This window comes from Petaurus breviceps, unplaced genomic scaffold (assembly GCF_028583685.1).
Source record: "Petaurus breviceps papuanus isolate PSGF00001 unplaced genomic scaffold, PetGlider_PUasm1.0 567, whole genome shotgun sequence".
Classification (NCBI taxonomy): Eukaryota; Metazoa; Chordata; class Mammalia; order Diprotodontia; family Petauridae; genus Petaurus; species Petaurus breviceps.
In genome coordinates this window covers 7,218,493-7,239,260 of record NW_027186383.1, presented here as the reverse complement: position 1 = coordinate 7,239,260, position 20,768 = coordinate 7,218,493, and the positions used below count along the sequence as shown (strand labels likewise).

At 47.4% G+C, this 20,768-nt stretch overlaps 1 protein-coding gene across 1 annotated transcript in view; it reads right to left on the bottom strand.

The window, feature by feature from the left end:
- Positions 1–20,768, bottom strand: part of RAMP1 (receptor activity modifying protein 1) — a 91,024-nt gene that overhangs the window by 55,348 nt on the left and 14,908 nt on the right. Inside the window, exon 2 of the mRNA XM_069103193.1 lies at positions 4,823–4,961. Coding sequence (XP_068959294.1) covers positions 4,823–4,961 — 139 coding nt within the window. The remainder of the gene's footprint in view (positions 1–4,822; positions 4,962–20,768) is intronic.

Sequence of the window (20,768 nt, the reverse complement as noted above, 5' to 3'; positions counted from 1 at the left end):
GGTCACTGAATAAAATGGAGAGCGCCTATGCTGGTATTCTGAACCTTGGGAAGTTGTCTTTCCTTGGCATTACATTACAAACATGAATTGGCTCTTTAAGAGATAGACTAATACCTAACACCATGAGTAAAAATCAGGCTGAGTTCTTGTAGTCTTAGAGAGGCAGGGAATTCTTTAAAAAGGGACACCAGATTAATCTGAGTTGGCAGACAAAGACAGATGACTGCTTATTACTGCAGCAGTATTATGGGCCCATGTTTCAGGAACTGAAAATGAAAATGATGGCTGTGGGTACCCTGGTTCGTAAAAGAGACTGCCCTCCTAACAAGGACAGCATTGTATGCTGTTTACAATCCTACTCTATGACCTCCAATGGCTGCTTAGTGCCCAGAGCAAAGGTCTCCAAATTGTGTACCTGGACTTGTCTCCTTGCCCAGAGGATAGGAAGATTGTTGGCCTTGACAAGGTCAATGTGATAGCAATGGCGGGCTTGCCTCTAACACAATTGCACCTACCCTTAGTCTCTACCATGTTTCCCCAACTCTGACCCCTCTCTCTACTGCGTAGACTCCTAATCTCCCTGTGTTTGAGCTTGGCATGGCTCACTCGGGGCAGTAATGGACCAAATGCCATGTGGGCCTGTAGCAGTTCCTGCCTAGGCACTACTGGCCATTGGGAGCACTTGATTTCTACTCCTGTTTCTTCAATCACCAACCGTGGAGGGTGGGCTCTGAGAAGGAAGCAATGATGGGTAAGAGATTTCCTCCCTTTTCCTTTCTTTGCATCAGAGTTGGTCAGACCATAAGCAGGCAGAATTTGATGGTGACATACATCTCAAATATGATTATAATATCTTTCTCTCCCCTCCTCCGAACCCACCCATCCTCCAGACTTCACTATTACTGTCCAGGGCACCATTCTCTTTCCTTGGTGTTACCTTCACCTCCTCCCATTTCCTCACTCCACAATCCAATCAGCTGCCACATCTTATTGATTCTACTTTGATATTTCTCACATCTGTCCCCTTCACTATGCTCACACAGCCACCATCTTTGTTCAGGCCCCTACCACCTCTTACCTGGACTATTATAATAGTCTTCTTAAAATTTTTTTTACCCTCAATTGCATGTAAAAACAATCTTTAACATTCATTTAAAAAAATCTTGAGTTCCAAATTCTCTCTCTTCTCTTCCTTACCCCTCTCTGTGATGGCAGGCAATCTGACATGGGTTTAAAGTGCAATCATGTAAAACATATGTCCATGTTAGTCATTTTGTGGGAGAAAACATGAACCAAAAAAAAAGGAAAAGAAAAGAAAAAGAGAGAAAATGAAAAATAGTATTTTTGGTCTACATTCAGACTCCATCAGTTCTTTCTCTGTAGGTGGATAGCATTTTTCATTGTGAGTCTTTTGGGATTTTCTTGGATCATTGTATTGCTGAGAAGAGCTAAATCATTCACAGTTGTTCATTATACATGATGTTACTGTGTACAAGATCTCCTGGTTCTGCTCACTTCACTCTGCATCAATTTATGTAAGTCTTTCTAAGTTTTTCTGAAATCCTCCCACTCACCATTTCTCACAGCACAATTATATTACATTACAATCACAAACCACAAATTGTTCAGCCATTACCCAATTGATGGGCATCTCATCAATTTCTAATTCTTTGCCACCATGAAAGAACAGCTATAAATACCCTTGTACAAATAGGTTCCCCCCCCCCTTTAATACCTCTTTGAGATATAGACTTAGCAGTGGTATTGCTAGATCAAAAGGTATGCATAGTTTTAAAACTCTTTGGACATAATCCCAAATTTCTCTCCAGAATGGTTGGATCAGCTCACAACTCTGTCAATAATGTATTAATGTCTTAATTTTCCCACATACCCTCCAAATTCATTTTTTTCCTTTTCTGTCATATTATCCAACTTGATAGGTGTGAGGTGGTACCTCAGAGTTGTTTTAATTTGCATTTCTTTAATTAGTTGTGATTTGAGCATTTTTTTTTCATATGACTATGCATAGTTTTGATTTCTTTGCAAACTACCTGATTGGGGATTGAAGTGTATTCTTATAAATTTGATTCAGTTCTTTGTATATTTGAGAGATAAAGTCTTTATCAGATACTTTCTCTAAGGATGTTCCCCCAGTTTTCTGTTTTCCTTCTTATCTTGGTTACAATGGTTTTTGTTTGCGTAAAACTATATAATTTTATATAATCAAAACTACCCATTTTGTATTTCATAATGCTCTCTTATCTCCTGTTTGGTCCTAAGTTCTTCCCTTATCCATGGATCTGACAGATAAACTATCACATGCTCCCTTAATTTACTCATGGTATCAGTTTTTACATCTAAAGCATATACCCATTTTGATCTTATCTTGGTGAGATGTTGGTCTATACCTAGTTTCTGCCACATGAGTGACTGATGGGAAATATTGAAAAAGGAGAGGTAAACTCAGCTTCTGAGCTGGGGGCATGACTGGTCCTCATATTGACAGAAATCTCTCTGTATCTGGAGAAGGGAAATTCCTCAGGCTGTCACAGCTGGAGGGGACCATCATCACCATAGCGAACGTTTACTTCAATGACTGCCATACTTCACTGGGCTCACCACTTTACAATGACCTCATCTGAGGCTCATGACTCTGGAAGGGAGGTGCTATTATTATCCCCATTTTACAGCTGAAGAGGCTGAGGCACCGAGGGGAAGTGACTGGGGGGGGTTGCCCAGAATCATACAGGCAGTAAGGGTTAAAGGTGGGGTTTGAACTAAAGCCCAGTGCTCTGACCACCGCACCACCTACAACATTGTTCTCTGGCTCAGGGTCTCTGTCTGCCAAACAACACCCAGATCTGTGATTTGGCCTTAAGAGGGGAGTGACCCAACCCAAGAGGATGGTCTGAGCACAGTCTTCAGGGTAGGTCTCTCTTTTGTTTTAAACAAATAAATGGGGCAGGATCCTGGTCTTTGGTGCTTGGCTAGTGGGAATCTGTGCCAGACCAGCCTGGGGTGACCTGGAGACACTGAGTGTGTGAACCTGTAGAACCAGTAGACCATGGTCCCACAGTAGTCACATTAGGCTCCCAGTGGGTGCCCTTCCCCCTTCCATTAGAATGTCAGCTCCCTGAGGGCAAGGCCTGTCTGTCCTTCTGTCTCTGTCTACCTGTCTCTCTGTCTCCCCTGCGTCTGCTGTTTCTCTCCCCCTTTATCTTCCCTGTTGCTGGATAGCTCTCATTGCTGAGACATCCTCCCTGACTTGAAGCCTCCCCCTCCCCCGCCTCTCTTCAACCACTGCCCGTCACTGCTCCTGGTCTTCTCTGGGGCCGCATCACTGCTCCTGGTCTTCTCTGGGGCCGCGTAGGACCAGGCTTTTTTGTTGTCACTGTTGTTTAGTTTTATTTTCATTCCCATTGATGTCTTTGCTTTTAACATCACCTACATTCCCAATATATTCCTTCCCTCTTCCCCCTCCTAAAGGGCCACACCTTATCACTAAGATTGTAAAATCAGCTCATACAGCCATCAAGATTACCATTATATGCAGTGTTAGAGATAACGAGATAATATTTGTAAAAGTAAAGAAGTTGCCCAGGGTCACACAGCAAGCGTCAAAACCAGGATTTGAATCCAGGCTCATCACTCTGTCCATTAGACTTTGTCCCAGCAAACATCTCTGGACGTGAATAGAGACAAGTGCTAAGGCTCAGGAGCATGGGACTGGTGGAATTAAGAGAACTGGGTTTGAAGCCCAACTCTGACCCTCAGTCACCTGTGTGACCCCCGGCTCTTCTTCTACCTTCTCTGAGACTCCTCTTATGGGGATAAAGAAGTCTTGTGCTAACCCGCACTCCAGGTGCCTGGGGGGAGGGGGGTGGGGCTTTTCCTTCTTTGGATCCTGGGATGAGAATCCCAGAGCTGGAAGGGGCTGAGGCCATCCGGCTCAGTCCCCTGTGGAAAGTCACTGATCACGGCCATCCAGACCGCACTCCAAGACAGCTGGGCGGGTCTGACGGGAAGCTTCCCCTTACATCAAAAATACATATGCCTCTACCCGCTGATACTGCTCTACTCTGGGGCAAGAACATCTAGTTCAATCTTTCTTTACTGTGGACATACTGAGGAAGCTGTCATGGAGCCCTCCTTCCCACTAAACCACGCACAGACCGTCTTCTCTTTTTCAAGCTAAACATCGCCGTTTCCTTCAGCGAGGCCTCACCTCCAATCCCCTTGCCATCCTCCTCACCCTCTAGATGCCCACCGGCTTGCCTATGCCCTTCCTAAAATGTGGCTACAAATTCAGTACTCCAGACACTAGCAAGCCACTTAACCTTGTTTGCCTCAGTTTCCTCAAATGAAACAAGAAGAAAATGGCTAACCACTCAAATAACATTACCAAGAAACACCCAAATTGGGTCACGAAGAGTTGGACACAACTGAACACCAACATGGTGCTTGTGGGTCTCCCACCCAAACAAAGGTACAGGGGTATCTCCTGCTAGCTATTCTATTAAGGCAGGCTTGCTGGCTGAGCCACTTCCAAATCTGCCTGATGATAAATCCTATAAAGACTCTTAACATCTGCATCTCTCCCTCATCTCCAAAGATGGCGCCCGAGACTTTGGGAAATGCTTTGGTGAAATCCTGGTCTCGCATGGAGGCGCCCAGAACAGAGTTGGTCAGCCAGCGCCCGGGGCTGTGCCCCACAGAGCACGGCCAAGGGCAGAGGGCCTGGGCCCGCCATTCATCCCATGCACCCAGGAACACAACCTGCCAATGTCACCCAAGGAAGAGAGGAAGGAGAAGAGGGACTTACTTGACCGTCCGATCCCAGTCACACCAGAATGCCTTCTCAATCTCTTCCATTTCCAGTTTAAACTTGGTGAGGCAGAGCTCATTCATGAGCTGGCCAAAGTCTGCCTCTGGGCAGGCAGCAGCCATGACCACACGGTGAACTGCAACAGAAATGGAAAAGAGGCTTCTCACTGGGATGTCCAAAGGGGGAAGTGTAGCAGAGCCCAGGAAAGCAGGCCCAGATGCAGGAGAAACCTGGGTTTAAATCTCACCTGGGCCACTCTCTGAGGCTCAGTTTCCTAGCCTGTAAAATGGGCCTTGATGAAAAGCAATATGATAAAAGACAGAGGATTGGCCTCAGAGACAGGAACACCTGGGCTCAGATCCTGCCTCTGAATGCTCACCAGCAGGGTGACCCTGGAGAAGCCATCAGACCTCAGTGCTCCAGGTTACACATTGAGCACTTGCGCACTTGCACTCACACACCCGCACTCGCACACCCACACACCCCCCACTTTTGTTAATCCTTCCTAATTGTTTAACCTGGGGATAGTAGAGTAGACAGAACTGACTCTGGGGTGGGCCTGAGGACCAAGTTCAAATCCTGTCTCTGATGCTTACAGCCCAGGTGACATTGGGCACCTCCCTCCATTTCTCTGGACTGCAGTTTCCTTGTCTGTATAAAGGGTGGGTTGGACTAACCAGCCTTTGAGGTCCCTCCTGACCCCAGAACCATGACTCTGTCAGCCTGGAGAGCAGGGCCCGGCTCAGGGAAGGGGCTCCCTGCTTTGAACCTCCATCACAACTTCTGAAAGAAGGGACTTTCAGTCATTGGCTGCTGAGGCTCCAAACCCTCCCCTCTGAGGACAGAGAACAATAAAGAATCATCATATTAGTCAGGAGGGACATTTCTGTGGCCGTCAGCCGCCTTGGCCTTCTACCGACCCCCTTCTCAGCTGAGCCTCCCAACAGCCCTGGGGGAGGCTGTTGCAGGGCTGGCCCTTCACAGGTGAGGAAACTAAGGTCTCAAGAGGGGACCTGTCACAGCTACTCGCCCTCAGAGAAGCCGAGCACTGCTCTTTGATGAACCTGAGTTGTGTCGATGACCGGTGAGAAGCAAGGCTGCACTGAACGGCCTGGAAGGTGATGGTGCAGCCAAGGAAGCCCAGCACCTGCCATGCTGGGATGTCCTCAGAGAAACCTAAGGCCCAAAGAGCCCAGGGGTCCCAGCTCCAATCAGAACAGTAACTTGGGACGTGCTGAGTTTGTGACAGGGGTGGGCTTCGGCGTGGCCAGAAAGTGAGATAACTCACAAATATCCCATCTGCCCCTCACAACAACCTGGGGGATGGCTTGTTATCATTATTCTTAATGATCCCTGTATTACAGGTTATGAAAAGGAAGCCAGAGTGAAGTAGCACCTTATCCGAGGCAGAATTCTAACCCGGAAGGCCAGCTCTCTAGTGACTGCCACCTGGGCATGCCTTTGGGCGTGGAGGGGGGCTGGATAGAGATAAAAAAAACTGACTCGGGCCTCGCCCTCAGGGACCTCCAGCCTAACTGGGTGGGGGGGAGGTGTTCTGCCATGGGCACCCAAGGCCCATCCCATCCTGTACCTGTTCCTCAAATCATCTGAGATAGCTGCCTGGGGGCACTGAGAGGTTTAGTGACCTGCCCAGGGTCACACAGCCAGTATGTGTCAGGGACAGGATTTGAACCAAGATCTTCCTAACTCCAATGCCTCTCTCTATTCTCTAACCCACAGCTGCCTCTCTGTCTCTTTGAATTTGCTTTGCAAGCTTGGCCCTGGGCTTATTCCTCCCCCAGCAGGGGAATGCTAAACAGGCCGAGATAAGGGGGAGAGGAGATGGGGGGGGGGTCAAGTGGAGATAGCCCCAGCTGAGGGCAAAGCCCTGGGGCTGGCTGGACCAGGGGGCGCCACTTCTTGGGGCTTCTCTGGAGGATGGGATCTCAGTGGGCTCTGAGCCACAGGGAGCTGGCAGGGTTTGACCAGGAAGCCTGTGGAGTATCATATTTGTGGGATACGTGGGGAGCAGATCTTCAGAAGAGAAACGTGGCAGCTTCCAGACCCAGACGTGCAGTCACAGGAAGTCGGCTTGTCCATCCCCCAGCCCACGGACATTCCTCTGACACTGGAGGTCCTTTGCCTTCCTGGGCTCCTGGCCCCTTTGGAGGGCTGTCTGGTACAGCCTCAGACCCCTTCTCAGAACCACACTTGTAAATTCATAAAATAAAACACCCAGAATTCCAAAGGAAACAAAACACACTGGAATGCAGTTATTAGAAAATCTAAAAGCAAGTTCATGGCTGCCATGTTGAGAACGTCTTAGAGTCCAACCACAAGCAATGCCAAGGACCCCAGAGGCTCCACACTAATAATTCAGAGCTTTATAGTGAGAAAATACTCCAGTGTATGTCATCTCATTACCCTTGGAGGTTGAGAGGGCAAGGGCTCCTCCCCAACAGGCCTTCAAATCCCACCAGTTAGGAGGCTGGCCTTCTCTGGGAGTGCTCCCTCTGGGGGCATGGAGGGGCTGAGACATTCTCTCAATGTCAAAAGCAAAATGGGCCTGGGGGTCCCCCACTCTGCCATCTTCTCAGGAAAGGGAGGGGGAGTCTTTATGCACATAAATCTTAGAGGTTATGGGATCAGAAAGGATCCACAGCTCAAGGGGTAGAAGGGACCAATCTCCTCACTTCAAACATAAGGAAACTGTGGCCCAGAAAAGTTCAAGTATGGGTCCAAGGTCACAATAGGGGCCCACAATCCCAAGGTCAAGTGACTAGCCCAAGGTCACAGAGCTCAGGAACAGAACTGGAGTTTAGATACAGACAGAGACACCCTCCCTCTGGATTTCTCTGTTTCCTCAGCACAGAAAGGCATGTTCAGGCCCATCTCGGAGGCAGCTCTGCTTGAAAAACTTAAGAGGAAAAAACAAAACCAACTGGCCAGACGGCTGCCTTCTTCTCTTCTCAAGTGAGATGACATTCGCGGCTCCCCTCATCCCTGAGCACCACCTGTGGATTGCCAAAGGCTTTCATGCAGTTGTCTGGGAGCCAAGCGGTTCCGTTCCTAGCAGCGAATGGGGAATTCAGGCACTGCTGGAGCTTGCCTTGGAGCCAGGTGCAAGAATACCAGGCATCCCACCTGCATGTCCCAGCAAGAAAGCTTCCTTGTGTTAGACAGTGTCAAGCAGCAGGCTTCCCAGGCTGGCTCCCCCAGCCACAGGCCCCTCCCTCTCCTGGCCCTGCCCCTCTCTTCCCAAGCTGATGCTCGAAAATAAACGAAATCAAAAGAACCATGAAATTCATGCCATGCGGAACTCCGAAGGAGCTGGCGACCTTCACCAAGGCCACTGTCTGCTGGGACAAGGACTGGAGGCTCAGACACCTGGGACTGCAAAGGACCCCAGAGGTCATCCAATGAGGACACTGAGGACCAGAGCAGCCATGACATGGTTGTCAATGGCAGAAATAGCGCATTCTACCCTCCCGACTCCAAGCTTCAGAAATGTCAGGCAGCCATCCCACATAGCTGGGGAGAGGCTGCCGCTCTCAGGGGTCCGAGCCATCCCTGGGTGTTCACAGGACTGGCCTGGACAGATTGACCAAATGGAAGCAGCACAGCCACCTGAGTGGGGAGATATGGCTAGAGCAGGATTCAAATCCTGCCTCAGGATATTCTCTGAGTGACCCTGGACAAGTCACTTCAGCTCACTCTTCTGTGAAATGGGAATAATTATTTTTTATTTTTTAGAAAGTGGGGTTAAGTAACTTGCTTAAGGTTACACGGCCAGGTGTTTCTGGGTGTGGTGCTGAGTATCTGAGCCCGGATTGGATCCCCAGGTCATCCCGACACTGGGGCCGGCGCTCTAACTTGCTGTGCTACCTGGCCACCCTGTCCATTTCTGTGTTGTCAGGGGAGAACCAGGGATGTCTGTGTGAGGTGGGTTAATGCAAAGTCGTTCCCCTTTTACAGAAGAGGAAAACAGGCTGAGAGGTAAAGGGAGCTTCCAATTCAACAAGCTCCTACGTGCTGGACTCTGCACTAAGTGCTGGATATACAGGATAGGATGCAAAAGGCCTGCCCTCAGAAAGCTTGCACTCCGCTGCTCAAGAACTTGCAACAAGCTAGATACAATGTAATACAAAGTAACTTGGAAGTATTTGTGTAGTTGGGGATGGAAACAAAGCCGGCAAAGGGCTTTGTATGTTCTTTCTTTTGAGCCTTGTAACACTTGTGAGTCATTGCTGTTGATCCCGAGGAAATGGAGGCTTAGAGGAGGAAGGGAACAAGCATTAAGCACCTACTGTGTGCCAGGCACCATGCTAAGCACCATATATATATATATATATATATATAGTCTCCCTTGATCCTTGCAACAACATTGGGCATTGGGTACTATTATTGCTGTTTTATAGTTGGGGAAACCAAGGCAGACTGAGGTTTGAATTGATTTGTCTAGGGTCACACAGTACAGAGGCTGGACTTGAACTTGGGTCTCCCTGATCCATTGCACCACTAGCTGCCATAAGAGCATGAATATTTCAGTGGTAGGGAAGGAATGAAAACTGTCATGTTGGCGACGCTTGATTTGTGCTCTGAAAGGAGCTAGGGATTCCAAGAATCCTAGTGGAAGGAGGGAAGTGCATTCCAGGAACGAGGCAGCATCTCTGCGGAGGTGCCGAGCTTGGCCGGAGTTTGGAGCACAACGACAGAGGCTAGAGGCAGATGGAGCGGGCTTTTCAATGCCACTCACCCTCCTCCTAGAGGCAGGAGGGAGCCATTGAGGCTTCCAGAGCAGGGGAAGGACGGGTCAGCAGTGTGCTGAAGGAAGATCTATTTGGCAGCTGTGGGGAGAAGAGATGGGACAGGAGAGAGACCGGAAGCTCAGAGAACAGCTGGGATGCACTGCAAAAGTCTGGGCGAGAAGTGCCAACTGGGAATTCGCATCCAGGTCAGCCTACATCTAAGCCCTACACTGTAGATCCTTTACTGCTCTACCTCTATTAGGCAAAAACAAACAACAAAAAACCCCTAAACACTATAATAATAGTAGCTACCATTTAAATAGTACCTACTATGTGCCAAGTAAGCACTTTACAATTATCATCTCATTTGATCCTCACAATAACCCTGGGAGGTAGGTGCTATTATCACCCCCATTTTATGGATGAGGACACTGAGGCAGACAGGTGCACTGACTTGCCCAAGGTCTTGTAACTAGTAAGTATCTAAGGCTGGATTTGAATTCAAGTTTTCCTGACTCAAGGCTCAGGCTTCAGCCACTGTCCCTAAGTAGATTAGCTACGCATCTAGGCACACTGACCCTCAGTTTTCTTTTCTCTACAATAGGAATAACCGTGGAGGCACTGTGGTACTGCTGTGGCAGTCAAAGGACCCAAGTTCAAATCCCACCTGGGGTGCTGACCACCTATCTGTAAAATGAGGAAGTTGAACCAAGTGGCCCCTGAGGTTATCTTCCAGCTTTAAATCTATAATCCCATGATACTTGATCCTACCTCCACAGGCTCTAGTGACACGATGTATGGATGTATGTGAGCTCACTATATCAGCATAACAAACAACAAATATAGAAAAAAGTCACAGAATCGAATCTGGCCCCGTGATCAGCTCCCAGGCTAAGGAGATCAGTATTTCCTTCAATCAAGACTGTGTACAAAGCACCATTAAAAAAGCCCCAACCCCAAGATTTCTTGGAATTCCCATGGTAACACATTCCACTCCACATGTGCCCAGTCAAGAATTCTTTCCCAGAATTAACCTGCTTCGCTCGTGTGCCAGAGGAGCAGGGACAAGAGTGGGAGGCAGCTGTGGGTGATGGGAAAATGCAAGGTGTCCTCCTTAGCAGAGACGCTCTCTCATTATCGCGTGTGCTCTTTTGTTCTCCGCTGTAGACTGGAGTGTTTCTCTTGGTTGGCGATTGTCAAGTTACTAGAAAAAGCAGAATTCTTGTTGAAAAGGCAATGAAAATTGCACCCATTGGAAGGAAGCATGAAGTTAGAATTCTGGGGAGGGAATTTTGGCTTGGAAACCAAGAGAGCTGCTGAAACCTCCAGTTTCCAGGGATGAGGAGCTGACATTCCCACTATTCAGGCCCCATCTCAAGGACCATGCTCCGTTCTGGGAGATCCAGTTTAGGAACCATATGGAGGGATGAATGGTCCAGGAGAGGACAGCCATGATGGTGAAGGCCCTTGGGTCCATGTCACTGATGATATGGTTGAAGGAACTAGGAGTGTTTAGCCCGGAGAAGAGAAGACTGGGGAGGGGGGGGCAAGGGGCACAATGGCTGTCCTTAAGCATTTGAATGGCAGTGACAGAGACGGAGCATTAGCCCTGTTCTGACTGGTCCTAGGGGGCAGGGCCAGGACCAATGGGGGAAGGCCTAAAAAAGCCTGCTTAGGAGGAATGTTCAGAGCTCTGTAAGGATGAGAGCTGCCCCCTGGGCAGCCCTGGGGGTGTGTGGGAGGCTCCCCTTTGCTGGAGAACAAAGGCTGGTCACCTGTCTGGATTTCAGTAGGTGGGATTCTTTGTTCAGGCTGAACTGGATGGCCACTGACTTCCCTTCCCCCTCTGACAGACACTCTCTGATTCTCTCTGGAAGTCACTGGTGGGGAAGAGGGACATTCCATAGCACACTGGAGCTGGAAGGGACCTATCTAGTCTAACACCATCATTTTAGAGGGGAAGACATTGGAAGCCAAAGACATAAATGGGCTGACTTTCCATATCGTGGAATCCTGGGGAATCCTGGAGTTGGGAGGGACCTCAGAGGCTAGTCCAGGAATCTCCGACAAGTAGTCCTCAAAGACGGCCAGGGAGGAATTACAAAGCCCAAGTCAGCAAGCTTAGTAAGAGCCAGAGCAGCAGATCTGGGGTGCGCTGTGCCCCGGTGACACGCTGTGTCCGTGGGGACAGTGCTGTTGCACCCACAAGGAAGCACCTATGCCCAGACAGCTCATCCCTGTGTTTATGTCTGCACCCCCAGCTCCCGGAACTGTGCCTAGCACAGAGCAAGTGCTTCATACATACTCCCGGATTGCTTGGTTGTTCTTATGAGCTACAGCCCGACATTTCCTGGGGTTACCAAGTTTCCCAGATTCATCCCCAGAGCTCTGTCACATGACCCCCCCTCCAAAACCCAAACCTCTCCCTTCCTCCCCAAATGGCATCTATCAGGTTTTCTCCGAGGAAAAACCGCATCATTGCTAAAGAAAATTTAGCATGGATTGTTACTCCAGTTAAAGCAAAGGGACTTGGGAAATGGGTGAGGAAGGAGATGAGAGGAGAAGGGGAAATGTGAAATTAGGGATTAAAAAGTCTGGACCTCCTCTCAGCAATGACCTCTAAGATACCTGACCTCAATTTGGAGAGACAACAGCCAGCTCCCACTGCGGGCCCCCAGTCACCGTCTGACAGCTGGCCCCTTCATAAAAGCTCTCTTTCTTAACCTTGGGGGAAGCAGGGGCCTACCCTCCCTCTCTCCCTTCTTCCCTTTCTCCTGAGCTACAAGGAGGCGCTAGGGCTGCTGGGTGGCCTGCTTAAGTAGGCCCAGTGTTTGCCTCTGTGACTGAAGGCTCCCACTGACAGCTGGTCCAGCACCCAGAGCTGTCTCTGCAGGCTGTATTGCTCAGCTGCAGATTTCAGCTCTTGCTCAGGCTAACTGCTGAGAGGTCCAAGGGTGCCAACAGTGCCTGGCATCAGGGCCCAGGAATGCTTTGAGTAAACAAGCCTCTGTCACAGCCAGGACATAGGAGCATAAATTGAGACCAGAAAGAACCCTGGGCACCCAATCCAGTCCCTTCATTTCATTCTCTGTAACTTTTTTTGGTTAACAAGCATTTATTTTCTCTGCTTTTTACCTCCTTTCCCTCAAAAAGAAAAGAAAACTTTTGTAACATATGCCACCAAGCAAACCCAATGACCACATTGGTTATGTCTCACCCTGCACCCGGAGGCCATTGCCTCTGTCAGGAGATAGGCAGCATCCTTCATTGTTGATACTTTGAAGTCATGATGGGTCACTGATTGATCAGCACCGCCCCCCCCCCATTTTATAGATGAATAGACTGAGGCTTCTCTAAAGCTCAGGTCCAATCACTTCACACTCATCAGCTGAAAGAGCTCCAGCAGACCTTTCCAGGCTCATCCGCCCTTGGCTCCAGCCACATGAGATTGCTTGCAGCTCCTTGTACAGGACATTCCCCCCCATGTCTGGAATGCTCTCCCTCCTTACCTCTCTCGGAATTGGAACTTTCCTGGGACTCAATTTGAATGTCACCTTCTACAGGAAGCCTTTTCTGGTATCCCCCCCCCCAGCCCCAACTACTAGTGTCTGCCCCTCTCAGATTACCATCTATCTACTCTGCCCATGGGCACAGTGCTGCCACAGTGGACAGAGTGCCAGTCCTGGAGTCAGGAGGACCTGAGTTAAAATCTGACCTCAGATGCATACTAGCTGTGTGACCTTGGACAAGTCATTCACCCTGTTTGCCTCAGTTTCCTCAATTCTAAAATGAACTGAAAAAGAAAATGGCAAACCACTCTAGCATCTGTAGCAGCAACCACACTGGCATCCCCAGGATGGCTGCTAGCACAGGTTCTTAGATCTGCTTTACTAGGAAAGAGAGCTGTTCAAGGGGTCAACAATCTTTTTAATTACATTCATTACTTCAGGGGAAAAGTCAGCACCCCGAACTTCAGAGAAAATCCAAACAAAGAAAATAGAGAAAATACAAGCAGAGAAATAAAAACCAACAGACAGGGCTTCTAACTGTCTGAAAAATTAGCACAGACCAACAGACAGATCCAACTGTCTGACCAAGGCAATACATACATAGTTACCAGAGAGAAGCACCAACATCTAGGTTTTTCCAAAAGGAGGAGGGGCACAGCTCCTTAACGGCTACCCAGAGTCTCCTCTGGTCAAACCACAAGTACACTCTTACCGTGAGTGAGCCCCAAAGCAAAATGCCAACCTCAGGATTTATTCTCTTCTGCAGGGTCAGAGGGCACCATGACTCAGAGCCTAATTAGAAACTAGAAAAGGTGTGAAAGCCTCCCCTAATGGGCTGCACCTGAGACCTATTAATGAGTGGGCCAGGAAGATCTGCTATCCCATTAACATTATAGCATTTTTGCCAAGAAAACGCCAAAGAGATTCACAAAGTCACAAGACAGAAATGACTGAACAACAACACTCTTTATGTATCTTCTGGACACCTAATAACTAGCACATTGTCTCCTGCTAGAAAATAAACTCCTTGAGGGCAGGAACTGATGTTATTTCGTCTCTGCAGCCCTAGCATTTAGCATAGCACCTAGACCGTAGCAGTTTTTTTCAATAAATGCTGAGTTGATTGGAGGCATTCATTACTAGCCTGTAATGGGAATGTAAATTTAAAGATCTTCCCTGCCCCTAGGCTAAAGTGCACCTGGAGCCTGGGGTGGGAGGCTTGTTTTTCAGTAGATACTTTTTGATTGGCCAGTAGGTCCAAAAGGTTGCTACATTCTCTGAGCCAGGAGAAGGCTATATAAGCCCTGATGTGAGGCTTTGTTTTGGGGCTCACTTTGAGAAGTGTTCTGTGATTTGATATGGATTCTGGGAAGCTGTTGTCTAGCCCCCCCCCCCGCTTTGAAAAACCCAGATGTTGATTTGGTATGTATGTAATGGTTGGACAGTTTGGAAAGCTGTCTACTTGATCTGTTTCTGTCTTGATAATTCTGCCTGTATACTTTGAAGTTCGGGGTGCTGACCTTTTCCCCCTGAACAAGGTAAACGATAAATGTCTGATTAAAGTAAGCTTGTTAACCCATTTTGAGTTGCTTTCCTTTATCAAAGCAGATCCAAGATCCAGTGTTGTCAGCAAACCCTGAGGACGCTTGGGGTGTGTGCTGCTACATAGCCTCAAAAGGAAACGTTCCCAGGTTGTTTTTGGATTGTTCCAGATCTTACCAAGACTGGCACCTGACTCTGGTCTGAATTTACCTTGACAACGGCCTGCTCTAAGCAGAGCAAATATTTACCACCCCACAACAAACACCAGAGCACTGTCTCCTTCCTCCTCCCAGGCTACTCTCTCAGACACTCCCATTCCCTGAGGAACAGGTGAGTGAGATCCTGGCAGCCTCTCCTCACCTCACCCCAAGGAAAAGAGACAACTCAAATTTTCAAGATCATGAACCCAGGGAATTCCAGTGTCAGAGAGTCCAGGATACCCAACTCCAAGTAATTTCACAGAAAGAGTCAGAAGGAATGTTGGAGCCAGAAGCCCCAAACCACACCCACACAAGGATCCCTTTGACAAAGTAGCCTACCAGAGGACTGCAAGCTTCTGCATAAAAACCTCCAGGGAATGGAAACAGCCGGATTCATAACCAGATCACCTGGATTTGAGATCTGATTCTTCCACTTACTACCTCTGTTACTTAGGGCAAGTCACACCACCCTGGGTCTCAGTATCCTCATTTATAAAATCAGGAGGCTGGCCTATTTGGCCTCTCAGGTCCTTCTAAACCAATGACCTATGATACCTCTCAAGGCAACCTTTTCCACTGTGGGACAAGTCTAATTAAATTTTTTTAAATAGTGAGTTCTTTTTTTTTTCTTTTTGGAGGGGGGAGGGCAGGGCAATTGGGGTTAAGTAACTTGCCCAAGGTCACACCTTGGTATGTGTTAAGTATCTGACGCCACATTTGAACTCAGGTCCTCTTGACTCCAGGGCCGGTGCTCTATTCATTGCACCACCCAACTGCCCCTGACTATTAAAAAGGTTTCCTGACATCAAAACTGTGTTGTCAGTAAGGATCCTCTGGAATTAGTCCCTCATACATCTTCTTTCTGGAGCCTTGCAAAACCACAGATCTTAGGGGCTGCTGAGTCCAACCCATCCTGGAACAAGAATCTCCTCTCTCAGTCAAACCAGAAGAGGGGTCATCTGAGCTTTGCTTGATAAAACTCCATTGAGAGGAAATAGGGTCTCCCCCCTCTGGAATTCCCTGGTGCAAAAGCAGAACCAGGAAGAGTAGCATCTTAAGCAGAGTGGGGCAACAAGCCGAGCTCTGTGACCTCGACTATTAATGTGACCAGTCTCTGCCAGTAAATCCCCCGACAGGAGCTGAGGCACCGGGAATTATTCACAGGCCAGGCTAATGAAGCTGGACTTGTCTGCTCTATTGGGGATGCCAACTGTCACTCCTCAAGCAACTCCCATCCAGCCCTGTCTCTTCAATAAGAATGATGGTTTTTTGTTTTTCTTTTAGCTAGGTCAGTGTTAAAAGGAAGGCCTGGGGAGGACCAGGACTCCTGCTTATGATAGACTGGAGGACAACAGAAAGAAAGGAGAGATACATAATGCCCCGCTTCTGTCTCTTTTCTCTATAAGGATCATAAATTTAGGAACCCTGTAGTTGAAACCCCTCATTTTGCAGATGAGGAAACTGAGGCCCAGGGAGTGACTTATCTAAGGTCACCTGAGTAGTGAGTGGTGGAATGAAAATTCAGATCAGCCCTCTTTCAAGGCAGCTTGTCACATCTGTACTTATACCATATTGGAGAAGGTCTAGGGGACAAAAATGGGTAGCAGGAAAATGAGATTCAAAATAGGGGTATTGGGGTGGCTTGGTGGTGCAGTGAATAGAGAACCAGCCCTGGAGTCAGGAGACCCTGAGTTCAAATCCGGCCTCCAACACTTAACACAAAAACTAGCCATGTGACCTTGGGCAAGTCACTTAACCCTAATTGCCCTACCTTCCCCCCTCCAATATATATATATATAGTATCCCAAAGTCTTAGTGCAGTTTAAAATGCATTAATAACTTAAAATGTTTTTTCCTTTCTATTTTTTTTTTAGTTTTCAACATTCACTATTATAAGATTTTAATTTCCAAATTTTTTTCTCCCTCCCTCCCCAAGATGGCAGCAATCTGATAAAAAGCTATACATGTACAATCGTATTAAACACTTCCACATTAGTCATGTTATGAAAGAAGAATCAAAACAAAAGGGAAAAGCCACAAGAAAGAAAAAACAAATAGAAAATAGTGTGCTTTGATCTGCATTCAGACTCCAGAGTTCTTTCTCTGGATGTGGATAGCATTTTCCATTACAAGTCTTTTGGAATTGTCTTAGATCTTTGTGTGGCTGAAAACAGCTAAGTCTATCAAAGTTGGTTACACAATGTTGCTGTTACTGTGTACAATGTTCTCCTGGTTCTGCTCACTTCACTCAGCATCAGTTCATGTAAGTCTTTCCAGACTTTTTTTCTGAAGTCCACCTGCTCATCACTTCTTATAGAACAATAGTATTCCATTATATTCATATACCACAACTTGTTCAGCCATTCCCCAATGGATGGGCATCCCCTCAATTTCCAGTTCTTTGCCACCACAAAAAGAGCTGCTATCAATATTTTTGTACATATTGGTCCTTTTCCAGTTTTTTTGTGAACTCTTTGGGACACAGACCTAGTAGTGGTATTGCTAGACAAAAGGCACAGTTTGATTGTCCTTTGGGCATAGTTCCAAATCGCTCTCCAGAATGGCTGGATCAGTTCACAACTCTGCCAACAATGCATTAGTGTTCCAATTTTCCCAAAGCCCCTTCAACATTTATATCTTTTTCCTTTTCTGTCATATTAGCTAATCAGATAGGTGTGAGGTGGTCCCTCAGAGTTGTTTGAATTTGCATTTCTCTAATCAATAGTGATTTAGAGCATTTTTATATGACTACAGAGAGCTTTAATTTCTTCATCTGAAAACTGCCTGTTTCTATCCTTTGACCATTATTCATTTGGGGAATAACTTGTATTCTTATAAATTTGACTCAGTTCTCCATATATTTTAGAAATGAGGCTTTCCTCAAAAACACTTAGCAGTAAAAATTGTTTACCAAATAACTCAAAACTTTCCTAAGACTTTGCAGACACCTGTAGGAGAGGAGGTCCTAAGTAAGCATTTAGTTTTGCCCAGGGCTGGCAAGCTTTTACCTTGTTGGCTCAGAGAGCAAAAGGTACCAACACTGTGTGTTGAGCACAGTGCTTATTGCTTGATTGAACCACGGTCCCTCATCTCTAAAGAATCCTAGCATATGGGAGAGGTGCCTGGGAACTAGAGATAGGGAAATATTATTGTGATATTCCAATAATGGAGGAGGTAAATATTGCAAAATATTCGCCAGAAGGGTAACAATGACTCCTAGAACAATTCTACATGTTACTTAAAGGGATCATATCTTGGCACTTTGGCAAAGAAAGTGGTGATCTCAGGGAGCCAGCACTGGCTCACCCACATTCAGTCATACCAAGCCGACATCCTTTAATGGTTGGACTCCTAGCCTGGGAGACAGGAACAATGTCATGAATATCTTATCCCTGAATCTTATCAAGCTGTTTAGCCAAGTCAGTCATGAGATCCTCATGGATGAGGGGAAGAGAATGAAGGACAGCACCATGAGGTGGGTTCTGACCTGGTTTGTTTGCCAGACCTGAAGGGGGTGTCTGGTGGCGCCAAAAACTCTCATTTCTATAATCTCTCTTATGAGTTTCCTCTCCTCGGTACTCATAGGCCACCACCTTCTTCCTATCTGGCATCATCTCTCCCCTGGACATGTAACACGCTCTAGCTGGTCTCTCTCCTCTCTAGTTCATACTGACCCACAACTGCCAAAATGACGTTCCCAAGGTACAGGTGACTAGGCCATTCCCCTGCTCAAAAATCTCCCAGGGCTTCCCATTGTGTTTAGGACAAAAAACCGAGTCCCTTTCTACCTTCTTTCCACGTTGCTCCTCTTCCTGAGTCCCCATCTGGAGATTTCCAGTTCATGGCACCTGCTGGTCCTGCCTTGGGCGATGCATGACTGAAGGTCCGATGTGGGGAAAGGGGTTGCGTTTGTTCTGCTCTACCCCAGGAAGCAGCAGGAGCAATGGTTCAATCTCAAATGGGATAATATTAATTTAAAAGAGCCAGAAAGTGCTCAGTCCAGCATCTCTATAGAAAATGCTCACTCTTCCCATGCCCCCAGTGGGGGGAAGTTATGAAGAGATCGATATAGGCTGGACATCAGGATACCAATGAGTGTTTTCCCAAAGTGGGATGGGCATCTTGCAAGGGAGCTGAATCACCACTGGTTGGTCTATTGGAGGAATGATTTTTCTCTAGGGGCAGGTTGAACCAGATGGCTTGGGAAGCCCCTCCCAGCTCCAAGATGCTCTGGACCTGGGTCTTTTCTATCCATGGACTAGAGGATCGAGCCAGGGTGTAGCTGCCTTCTTGGGTCACAGAGAAGTGACCCTGTGATGTGAGTGAACGAAGGAGCCCATAGACTCTGCCACCTGACAGGTGACATTAGGACGTGGCCCTGAGCCTAAAGGTACTGGCTGGGCACAGCAGGAAGGCCAGCTAAGGGGGTTTGGCTGCTCTGGGGAGGCGGGGACCCACTGCCTGGGCCAGATTCAGCTCCCAGGGAGGGCAGGGCCTGCTTCAGTCTTGTGATTGTGAGTGATTGGAGGACTAGATTCAGCTCGGGGTACTAGGACTGATGTATGGACTCATTAATCTCACTCCAAAAGCTCACAGGTGAAGCTTTTACAGGGTTTTTTCAACTAATAAACATTTAAAAACAAAAGACTGTAGGCATTTCATTTCCAAGGGACTTTTGCCTTCAATCACTTGGTTTATTACCTAATTTTCATTTTTGCTTAAAACGTATTTTTCAAACATCTAGTGCTGGGCCACAGCTCATGATATAGGTCAGTCCTGAAGGTATCTTTATCTGCATCTTACAGAAGAGGAGACAAAAGGTCAGAGAGATCCCTTGCCCCTCTGCCAATAAATATCAGAGGCAAGATTTGAAGCTGGGTCTTCTTGACTCCCAACCCAGCCCTCTGGTCACAACCCTTCAAAGCTTTTCCAAATGACACCTGGAGTCTTGGCGAATTCCCAATGGATCCAGCCCAAACAATGAGACTCGTTTCAAAATAATGGGCAAAGGTTCATCTCTGCCTCTTTCCAGCCCAATGAGGCAATCTGGCTTCAGTTTCGCTGCCTAGCAGAGGCAGGGCTGTAGTATGACATCATTGTTTTGGGCCCAATCAGGCTCTGTCCTGTGTATAGAATAGTCACCAGGATTGGGCCACAAGCTAATAAAAGAACCTACAAAATGCCGGACTGGGGTATATTTGCCTTTGCTTGCCCTCACCATCCACTGCCAATAGTCTCTCCAATAGCAGCTTCTCCTGTTCACTACTGAACCCACACAGGCTTCTTGGGGAGGTCTAGATAAGGAAAAGAAGGTTAACTAGCTGTGTGACCCTGGGAAAGTCTCTTTACTTTGAATGAGGGCAATAGTACTTGTACCACAAACCCCACAATGCCGTTGTCAGGTTGAAAGGAGAAAATAATGTGTAACCCTTTAAATATTCAATAAATGTAATTGTCCAGATCTGAAATTTCATCTGTATAAGGAATTCCCGGTGTTAAAACTCCCTTTACTGATACAAGTCTTACATTACTTAGAGAAGAACCAGAGGCAATGAGAGGTTCGCTAACTTGTCCTGGGTGATAGAGCCAAGTGTGTGTCAGAGACTGGCCTGGAACCCAGGTCTTCTTGACTCTCCTATCCACTAATTCCCTGCAAATAATAATATAATCACCTCATCTGATATGTGCAACAACTGACATCAGGTGAGAGATATTCGTACTCTAGGATCAAATACAAACTGCTCTTCCTGGCCTTGCCAGCCCTTCATAACCTGCCCCATCCCACCTTTCCAGTCTTCTTCCACCCCACTCCCTGATACAGTCTCTTTGATCCAGACACATTGGCCTCTTGGCTGGTCCATGTGCAGTACGCTCCATCTCAGCTCTGGGCATTTTCTCTGGCCATCCTCCGTGCCTGGAACGCTCTCCCTCATTTCTGCCTCCT